Source organism: Pinus tabuliformis, chromosome 4_1, assembly GCF_031772625.1.
Source record: "Pinus tabuliformis cultivar Carrire ecotype Pingquan chromosome 4_1, CPIR1, whole genome shotgun sequence".
In the NCBI taxonomy this organism is placed as follows: Eukaryota; Viridiplantae; Streptophyta; class Pinopsida; order Pinales; family Pinaceae; genus Pinus; species Pinus tabuliformis.
In genome coordinates this window covers 791,269,296-791,280,868 of record NC_142303.1, presented here as the reverse complement: position 1 = coordinate 791,280,868, position 11,573 = coordinate 791,269,296, and the positions used below count along the sequence as shown (strand labels likewise).

Genomic DNA, 11,573 nt, shown 5'->3' with positions numbered 1-11,573 from the left:
AGAAGCGCACTACAGTTGGGCCACTGGGAATTTCGGGGTCGAGAAAACAGTGGCAGTACTGCAAAAGTTTTTCTATTGGCCCAATATTCGACAGCATGTTGGGAAGTACATCATATCCTGCATTGCCTGCTCCATTGCCAAACCGACCATCAAGAAGCAAGGCCTCTATACTCCACTGCCTACCCCTAGTCGAGCTTGGGAATCTATCTCCATGGATTACATGTTGGGCCTTCCTTCTACTGAGCATGGCAACGATTGCGTTTTTGTGATCGTCGACAGATTCTCGAAGATGGCCATTATAATGACCTGTAAGAAGAATATCACAGCAGAAGCCATTGCTAAAATCTTCTTTGAACGCGTGTGGGTACACTTTGGGATACCACAGTCTATCATCTCCGATCGAGACAACAGGTTCCTAAGTAGATTTTGGTCCAGTCTCTGGTCGATGTTGGACACCAAGCTCATTAAGTCCACAACTTTCCATCCCCAAACTGATGGCCAGACAAAGGTCGTCAACATGATGATCGTACACATTCTGTGCATGTACAACTCAAAGAATCCACGTACATGGGGTGAGAGCCTCCCCTATGTCCAACACAGTTATAACCAGGCTCTCCACAGCTCGACTGGCCACAACCATTTTCAGGTGGACTTGGGATTCCTTCCACCATGTCCCATTGATGTGGCCATGCCATTTGCAGCTACTCACACAGATTCAGCTCATGTCTAGTTCAAAGTCGATAAGGCAAACAAATTCATTGAGCACATCCAACATATACATCAACAAGTCCATGATATTCTGGAGAAATCAAATGCTAAGTATAAGCAATGACATGATCAACATCGGGTGCCACACAAGTTTCAGGTGAGCGACAACATCTAGTTGCATTTGCAGAAGGAACGCCTTACCAGAGCCTATAGGAAACTTGGGCCACTCTGATATACTCCTCACACCATTACCAAGGCTATGGGAGACAATGCATTTGAGGTTAGCATTGCCCCATTCCTTGGCCTGCACCTAGTGTTCAATGTGGACTGCCTTCGACCATACTTCCTATCATTGCTGGACACATCAGACATTGCAGAACAACTCACACCTACAGAGTTAAATCCATATTGAATGGAACAAGCCACAACTAATCAAATCATGGACACGCAGATCAAGAACACCTGACAACAAAGGATCCAACTATATCGAGTTGTCAAAGCAAGCCAACTCATTCACCAGGGCAAGTGGCTCACTAAGGACCAAGTTCAGCAAAAGTTTCCTCATCTCATGGAGGAACTCAATGCAATGGGGACCATTGCTTCCTAAGGGAGGAGGAATGATCCACGTGGATATCGGTGGCCACCCGCCTATTCCACTTGGACCCCCACCATTGTTTCTTTCATTTTTTCATTTTCCTTATTTGTAGCACAATTTACTAATTTTGGCAGTTTTTCAGGCCCTGAACTTCTAGAGCCGTTTTAAGGCCCTAAATGACATTTTTTGGGAAAATTGGGACCAACATTAGTTGAAGATGGTTGTTGATCATTCAAAAGTTGTAGTCCTCGGATAGATATTTCTAACGAGGTATTGTGCATGTAAAACAAAGATCGTATGCCAAAGTTATGACCTCGGGAAGTTGATGTACCAATTTACCCAAACAGGGCCCATAGTTTGGCGCTTCATCTCCTAGGGTTAGGTTTTTGGATGTTTAGGGCTTTCCATTGTTTCTCAATAATAAATAGGTCTTCGAGCCTCATTGTAACACAGTTAAGAGGCATGTAGGTTTGTAAGCATATTTCAGTATTTGATATTAATGAAATGAAGTGTTGTTTCTACTGCATCTTTGTATTTATGGTTATATCTGTAATTTGTTGCGTTCCTGTTTAAATACAGATCAATGGGCAATTTTTTTATTTTTATTTTATTTTTAGGATTATTTTTATTTTGTTATTTTACTTTTATTTTCATTTTCTTTATTTTATTCTTACTGAACCAAAATGTTTATATTACATTAATATTTTTATGTTGCTTTATTTCTTGCATTTTATTTTATTTTTATTTCTATATAATTTGACTTAGTCAAGATGTTAAATATTGCATTACAACAACTCTACCATATTGGCGGGAGAATGACACAATTATAATTATAAGAAATTTTCGGCGTAAATCACATTCAGAAAATCTTTGTCGACGCGTTTCGAACCAGCTAGTGTGGTTCATCGTCAGGACAAGTTGAGGAGTCAGATCATGGCTGCATATTAAATAGGGAGAGCAGATCCTCCAAACGGCTAGGTTGACTAGGTTGACCAACAACGGCTATAAAGAAAAACGGCTAGATAATATTATAATGTTAAAAGGTGAAAAAATATATAAATAAATAAATAAATAAATTATAGTATATTTATCTATTTATTTCACCTTTTAACATTATAATATTATCTAGTCGTTTTTCTTTATAGCCTTTGTTGGTCAACCTAGTCAACCTACCCATTTGGAGGATCTGCTCTCCCTATTTAATATGCAGCCATGATCTGACTCCTCAACTTGTCCTAACGATGAACCACACTAGTCAAAAAAGATTTTCTGAATGTGATTTACGCCGAAATTTTCTTATAATTGTTATGGAAGCCTCAATTCAACAATTACACACACACACACACACACACACACACACACACACACACACATATATCCATATACATATACATATACATATATATTTTTAATGGTGTTCATTTTGATTTTTTATCGTTATGTAATTTGATGAAGTCAAAATGTTTAAGTAACCTAACGTAACATCACATAACATAACATGACTTTTTAATATAATTTTATCATTGATTTTTTAAAATAGATCTTTTTTCTTTTTCTTTTGTTGCAATCAATAATTTAGACCATGGAGTCAAAAGAGATATGATCTGTCTTATTACTTGGTAGATTCAAAATTAGAATGGATCTAGGCTGGTTTACTCTTCCCCTTTAGATATGATATATTGCACATAAATACCATGGGTCAATACTATGGATTCTTAATACCATGGGCGCCTATTTTTATTTTTATTATTATTCTATTTTTTAGGATTATTTTTATTTTGTTATTTTTACTTTCTTTATTTTATTCTAATCTTTATATTACATTATGCTAATCTTTTTATTCTGTTTATTTCTTGCATTTTATTTTATTTTATTTTTATATAATTTGACTTAGTCAAGATGTTAAATGTTGCATTACAACTCTACCATATTGGTTTAGAGAGTGGCACAATTTTAATTATTAATTTTATTTTTATATTTATTTATTTTTTAATGGTGTGTTATTTTTATTTTTTATTATGTAATTTGATGAAGTCAAAATGTCTACATAGCATAGCCCAACATCACATAACATAACATGACCTGACAACATCTTTTCCATACTAGGTTGGAGAGACCTCTAGACACAACAACTATAATTTTAATTTTTAAATATTTCTTTTAAGATTTTTTTATATAAATTTATAGCTCATTTTTTAAAATAGATATAATTTTTTTTGGCAATCAATAATTTAGTCCATGACATCCATAGCATTGTTAATTTGAGGTAATGTTACACATAGATGAGATGAAGTATGGGTGTATCTTCATTTGATGTGGATCTAGTGACAAAACAAAACTGTAAACATCAACATATAAATTATTCGTACAATAATATAAGAACTTAGACATGACATCTCTTTGTTGTTAATGTCAATTGATAATGATATACACATGACAAACTATCGGTGCATCTTTACTCACCTTGGATTTAATGATAAAAATTAAAGTGAAGACATCAAGATTTTAGGTTATAAATTTCTAGAACAATGATATTAAGCTTACAAACTCCTACTTGACATATCCTTTGATGCTTTCTGAATTTTAGTTTTTTTAAGCTAGAAGCCAATGCATGGATTCATGTGCTTGGAGCCAAAAGTAGTGATATTTCAACATACATAGTGATTACACTTGCATATTGCTATCAAATTTATGTGCAATTCAAATATGTAGTTCATTTTCCTTGTAATGTTGCAATGCTTATGACAAATAATTTTAGAAGAATCCATGTAGATAAAATGAACATGTTAGTGAACTTTCTTCTTGCATTGTTGTTTGTTTGAATGTTCATTACACTCTTTTGTATTCCACTTGTTTATATCATACTTTTATTACATTCATACACTTTTTAGAAATACTCCTACATCATTTTTTATTTTTTTGTGTAAGGATAATTCTATTAAAAGAAACAAAAAATAAAATTACAAAGAGGCCTCAGCCTCAGCCGATGCCGGTGGAGTTCATCATGAGTATCTAAACTGCCCCATATTTGGGGAAACCAGTTTGGCATAGCAAAAAACCATACATATGACCTGGACCCAACACCAAAGAAACCAGAAGAAGTTTTGACACAACACCACCTGATGCAATTGAAAATATGACATAACCGCCTATCGTTTAGACAAAAATAAAAAACAACAAGTGACTGGACCAAACCCGTTAGCGGCAGAAACCTGAGTTGGCGCGTGGGTGGCAGCGGATGCCACGTGGCTTCACTTGGGTTCATCCTGGTCAGGAGTCTCCTCGACAATGCGACAAGCGTACCGATACCAATCCTCGTCCTCCTCCGCCACGTCGCCTTCCGCCACGCCACCTGGTGGCTCCCTCGTAGGAAGGGTGCCGCTCGAACTGCCAGCTATAGCCATCGAAATAGAAGCTCCGACTAAGCTGCCACCTGGTTGCCGAATGTCGCCAACGTGTTCGCCTTCTGCATCTAGTCCGCCACGCTGAATTCCCCTGCCTTGTTTCGTCGGGAACTACTCAGAGCCACAACCAACTCCATGACTGCGTTCCTCCTGAGGTTGCATTTCAGAGTTTCTCACAAGAGCGCTGTGCTGCTCACTTTCTTCAGAGAATACAATGGTAACATTGGCAATTATGATGGGCCTGTTCAGGTTGCTCTGGAACCTGAATTGAGTCGAGTGAGGGACCGAACTGGGGTGCAAAGGAAAAGTGGCTGTATGAAGCCTGAAATCTCTGTGCTCGGCCATTGAAGCCTGCACACGACCCCGACCACTGCGAGTTTGAGGATAATGTCTGTGAGGCGAGCTGGGAGGGGGAGAATTTTCATGGGGAGGAGGTGGTGAGGCAGGTTCAGAGCTCTGCGCTGCCTGTGGGCGAGCGCTGCCACCGCGGGTACCACCTCTGCGGCTCCTCATTCGGTGACGGACCATATCAATGTGGTGGGAATGGAATTCAGCAGGATAGAAAGCCGGGAAGGATAGCAGAGAATGAACAGAGGGCGACTGGGCAGGATTCAAAGGGAAATGCCTGGAATGGGAGTAATGATGCCCATTTCCAAGGTCGATACAGCACAAAAGCCAACAGCGGCTCCCGGTAACAGTTCTGCTGCAGGGATTTCCAGCGTGGAGCGGGCAAATGCTGAGGGAAGGAGGGCAAACTGAGGGGTTGAAAGGCTCCATGTTAGTGCAAACTACGTCTAGTTCTCGGCCTAAGCGGCCATTAAATGCAGCATGCAGGCGGGCCTGCGTTCGCTTCAAGTGAACTTGGGATGGTGCGTTGGCCACCATCTGGCTGGTCCGAACGCCGTCAATCCGTCAGGTCGCCATAAAGTGTCTCAGTGTTCACTCGCATCCGGGTGATACTCCTACATCATTACTTGAATTCTGTTAGATCATTATTTCATTGTGATTGATAGTTGTACCTTTATACATTTCCATATAAGATTTCTTGCACATTTTAGACAATGCTTGGCACAAATCTTCCCTGGATTTCTTAGGGATGTCTACTCTTAAAGAGAATAGGAGTGATATATTGTCTTGGTTTACCTCACGTGTATAGGCATATAATATATTTGTATTGGAATGTGGTACTATTAGTAACACATTTTTTAATGCACTGAGTTAAACTTAGGCAAGCTATATGTGATAAACTATTCTTCTCAATGTTTCTTGTCATTGTTTTCCTTTTAATTACTTTAAGACATACCATTAGTTATGGGACACTATTATTTTGTTTTGAAATGATGGTACCTAGACATGAATTTGATTGCAAGGACTATGTCAATGACCATAATTTCAATGAGAGCCTAGATCTCTCCAAACATATTGAGACTTCGGGAATTTTATAACAGTTGAAGACTTTTTCTTATAATGTTTCTATATTTGAAATATCTTTGAGTGGATGAATATTAGATTATTAGATTATAGTGTATTGTGATCATTAATGGATTTAAGAATTTACTTGTAACTTCTTCTTCGTCTTCTTTGTGGCAAAACAAACTACTCACAATTGTGCTATCTGTAAAAAAAAGGTGGGAGGTGAGGGATGGAACGCGGAGAGAAGACTACATTTTGCATAACGAATTTCACGGTCTGCTCCAATAATACTTGTCGATTTAATATTCAAACTATTTTGTGCTTCTTCCATTGTAAACAAGAATTGCATCGAACAATTTGCATATTTTCTCATTACCATTTATGGCAACGAAAAATGCTTTTACATTACATGAGTCATGTTTTGAAGAAATTGATTACATATTTTATAGATTCCACTTATATAGATTGTAACATTTCTGCTACTACCCAAGAGATTGTCTTTTTGACTCATTTGTTGTTCTACTTCACTTTTGTTATACATTAGTTGAAATATGATAGGGAATTGTAAATCACTTCCAAAATTGCTTGCATCATGAACATGATGCTGCTTTGCAATCACTACATAATGAATCAAATTTTGAATGCCTTCAATATCTCCATCGAGTTACCGATGTTGAGACATACTTGCAAGGATTGTCCACACCTGCTTCTGCTTCTACTGCATCAACAATTAGCTTGTGGGGATATGATTTTTGCATCAAATGGTTTTCTAATTGGTTGTCAATACTAGTCAATGTTTGGTTATGTACAAGTGTACAACCATATCTCCACTTCAACAAAGATATCCATGGCTATTAGTTTAATATTTTTTTGCATAACCAAAAGCCTGCATGTGGGCACTTTGATCCACTCCTTCAATATTACCCAATGAACATTCTATCACCAAGTTCTGAATCAATTGCTCCATGCACTACTGCAGATAACTTTTCTCCTATACATTTTGACATGTAAATAAATCCTATTTGAACAAGGATTCTTGATTCATGATTACATTGTCAGTGACTATCATGACTCATTGTTTAGTTCTATTTGCACAATTGCACTTTGGTTTCACATGTTTTCCATGAGGAAAACAATTGCACAGACCTTCTACAATTGCTACACTCATAATGATGTTAGAGCAATGAAATACTTGCAAAAACACCTTGATACCAAAACCATTGAGCAAAAGCAATGTATTGATAATTGGCAAAGTTATAGTATCAACTCAGCGATGCCATATGAAAATGGACATATAGAGGGAAAACATTTCTCGATCCAATGGATATGTGAAATACTTAATATTAACATCTACATTTGGAGCACAAGTATCAAAGATATTTCTTTACGGTTCTACTCACAAGACACTGCATCAAAAATAGTGTACTGTATGCATTTGCCAATATCAAAGCACACCTTCATGCACTTTTGCAAATTGATGGTGATTGTAGTGTCAATGATCCATATAATATAGATACACCTCTCCAACAAATATTGGAAATACCAAATTTCGATGCCATTTTAAACATTCCTCCCAAACATATTTTACACAAGCAATCTAATGTTGCTACGCCTTGTTCCCCTTGAAAATAAGTTCAATGAAAATAAAATATCAATGAGCAAAAAATATGTTAAGCTGTCTAAACATTGCACACTATGAAAACAAGACTCTCTTTCTTCATCACTCAATGGGATTGCATGAAATCATTGCAATTTCACACGTGTGAGATGTTTGGTGAGGATTTTCTTCTTCACTTGGCTTGGAGACTTCCCTTTGTGATCTCGGCTAGCAAGAATGCTTGTTTTGTGACCCCTTTTTTGGCTTCTTCAAGGATTGATGTGACCTCATTGTAGAAACCCTAATTTCAGTCACACGTGTGAGGAAGATGACCAAAAAATAATTCCAAAACACTTTGATCTTCTTCTCATTCCCTTCGCTAGATGAGAGGCTTCTTTCTACCCTTTACTCACACTTCTTCTTCTATTTCAGATGCTTAATGAATGCTCTCCAAGTGAGGCCAAGACCTCCTTTATATAGTGATCTTCCCATGTAAATAAAACAACTTGTCCTCATGCCTAGGTCGACATCTCCTTCTAGAACTATCTATATCTTCTTTGGAAGACCGACTTGATTGAGTACTTGTGACAAGGTCTTGGAGGGGTTTTTTACTCTTATAATGACTCAAATAAATTATTCTTTTACAATATGTAACATGCCCAAATGGGTCTTCAATACATGATAATGACTCAATTGACTTAATGACCAATCCTAATCGCTCACAATGGGAGCTTGATCTATAATAAAATTCCTTGAGCATGAAACCCATATCTCAAGCATATTTTTTTTTCATTAATTACATAAAATCATGATTACACATGCTATTATGAAGACCGAACCTAGTTACATATTTCAACAATTTTAGATATGAAAAGGAAAGGGAATGAGGTGTTTTTGCTAATTGATCAATATGAAATTAGATTTGGGAGTAGGAACATTGCATAATTTATTTCTACTTCCGTATAGCTTCTCCTACTATGAATTTAAGATACTTGATGTCAACTGAAGGATGAAGCTCTGTTTACAACCGACATTCTTGCCCCCTACGTGATAGTGAACACTGGAGATGAAATAGCATATTTTGACCATGACATTAAACGAACTAATGATGATCGACATTGAAAACAACTAATGATGAAAGAGCAGATTTTGGTTTATGTCTCGTCAACCATTTTCCAAAATGGTTTGACATGCCTGACTACATCACTTGTGAATGGAAGACAAGACTAACCTACAAAACTTGCCAAACAAGGCTAATCCCTTTGCCTTGTCCGAGTCTTGTTTCTCAATCTTCCCTCTCTTCGTGTGTTTTGGGGACTTAGTTGCTCCAAAACAACATGCTACCCTTTACCCTCTTTGGAAAGAGTTGGAATTTGACATTTCAGAAAAACTTATGATTACGCAATGTTGGCAACACTATCAAATCCCCACTATTCAAACAAGTTTAATTTCTCTCCATGTTTCAACTTTCAGGTTTTTAGATTTTGTTTATCACAAATGATTCCTTCATCATTTGCGTATAGGTAGATATTTCACGTATTTAAATGCCTTCTATACCACGTTGAATCTTGCTTTCTTTATAATTTTTTTTAGGGCCGCATGATAAACTTTAGTAATTGTTTAGTATTATTGTGTAATAATGAAATTTTTTACTAGCCTTTTTTTAATAGAACGGGTAATTTTATACATTCAAAATCTTGAGTTATGTGGCCAAAATCGCATTTACCAAACTTCATCAAAATTGGCAGTAGTTTGAGCATCGATTCCCAGATCCCAATACATCCACAAAACTAATTTCTTCCTTCTACATGCCTTGAATACCATTACATTACACTTATAATTTCCATAATTCCTATAAAAAAAACCTAATATAAACACAAAACGACATAACATTTGACAGACATTAAATTGAACTAAACTTCTTGGCTTCCTTGCATGCCTCCTTCTCCTGCCTGCTTGTTTCCGCACCTGAATTCCCTGCTTCATCACAAGTTTTCAGTTGTACGATGACCTCTTCAGGCAACCCAACTATGATCTCTTGCACCTCGTTGAAAATTTTATTGCTTATCAACTCTGAGTTGGAGGAAAGAAAGCCTGTCTCCATCATAAAATTCATCTTTCCAACGTGGCTTCCACACTTTCGAACTTGGCATTAATTCGCTTAACATTGATTGTGTGATCTTTCTTTAGGAGCTTGACACGATGAGTAAGAAGATCCATCCTACTCATGAATAATTTTAACAGGAACTCAACAACCCTCTTCCACCCAGCTAAGTCCTCCACTAGGGCCTTCTCACCCTGAAATTTTTGTGACTCCATCACAATATACTCCCAAACTAGGCTATTTTCACCCCCATGCTCTCTGAATACCACATCAATGGGATCTGGGGGGGGGCTGCATCCATTTATAGACCAAATTTTTCATTTATTCCTTCATACCTGCTCATATCATAATCACCTACAGATCCTCGACTTGAAGCCCCATTGAATAGTTTTGCAGACTAATGTATCTATGAAACCACCTGTGCAACCAATTCCTCGAAGATCGATATGTTGTCCATCGCTTCACCATTAAATTACCTATGATTTCTGCAGGCCCATTTCCTTGCTGAAAGGACGGGGTAATTGCTCTTTGAAAGAAAATAAACAAAACCTTGTGCGAGCAAGCAAAGAGAATGTCTTGGGGATCCGCATAAACTCCATGCATTAATACCATACATCCTTTCCACCATTTGTTTGACCACCTTGCCACGAGTCCGCACATCTTCCAACCCTCTAGCTGATTGAGGGTGATATTAACTTCACTTTTTGACATATTCTTAAGGGATGGGGGTGAGGCATATTGTCCCTCCATTTGTCTCACACTCACCAACACCCAAGGGAACCCCACGATTTTCCAAACTTTCGGTCATGGAATTGAGATGACGGAGAATGTGAAACAATTCATATTTATCAATTTTTTTTAATCGAAATTGAATTCTTAATACAAGGGTTGATTTTTGATCCTTTGGATTCGCAACGATAGGAGAGAACATCCTTAAGGCTAATAAGGAGATGTCTATCACTTTGATGTTTTTAACCCCCAGAGATATAGTTATATCCAAACCTTTCCACATTGCTAACAATTCAACTTTGTTTTTTGTTGCTACTCTTAATCCCCATGCGTATTTTGTTTCGACTTGTTCGTTGGGGCAAAAAAACACCCCTTCCACTCCTATCGCCCCTTTTACTGGCCTTTTTCTTATTGCATGGAAATTTACAGATTAAATGAGTAATAATTGAATTTATTTCTTTCATTCAAAATAATAGGGAGGAAAATTAATATTTTGATTTGCAATTCAATAAAAATTATGTTGAATTGGTGGACTTGTAATTGTTAAATACAAAATTCCATAATATAATTGCAATAGGGATATTTTGAGTGCTCTGAATTTAGCCTTGAATTGAAAATAACATTTTCTTTATTTCAAGATTACAAATTTTGGCAAAGTTTGCATGTTTCTACCAAACAAAAGTCACGTAATGTCAACGTGCAAGAGTAGCAACATTTCCACCACATGCGTCTTGTTGTAATGGAAACATTTATAAAGTGATAAAACACAAATCTCATGAGTAGAGGTTTGAACCCAACAATGTCTAGCTTATGACCATATAAAACACACATCATAATATTGATGAAGTATGTATGACCCATTTATACAACGATGTTGACATTTTAAACCTCTACGTGGTTGTCATAGTTGCCCACTTAAAATCTGTATTACTTTAATTCCACATGAATGACATTTATTTGCATCCATATATTGATTTTCACCTTTTATCGAGTTTTATTTCCAATTTATACCCCCTATTTTAT

General features: G+C 36.9%; 1 protein-coding gene across 1 annotated transcript in view; it reads right to left on the bottom strand.

Annotated features, from left to right (window-relative positions):
* Nucleotides 1-7,040: 7,040 nt before the first annotated feature.
* The window catches only part of LOC149178568 (uncharacterized), a 40,293-nt gene continuing 35,760 nt past the window's right edge, over nucleotides 7,041-11,573 (bottom strand). Inside the window, exon 4 of the mRNA XM_089422148.1 lies at nucleotides 7,041-7,111. Within this exon, the coding sequence (XP_089278274.1) occupies nucleotides 7,041-7,111 (71 nt within the window). The remainder of the gene's footprint in view (nucleotides 7,112-11,573) is intronic.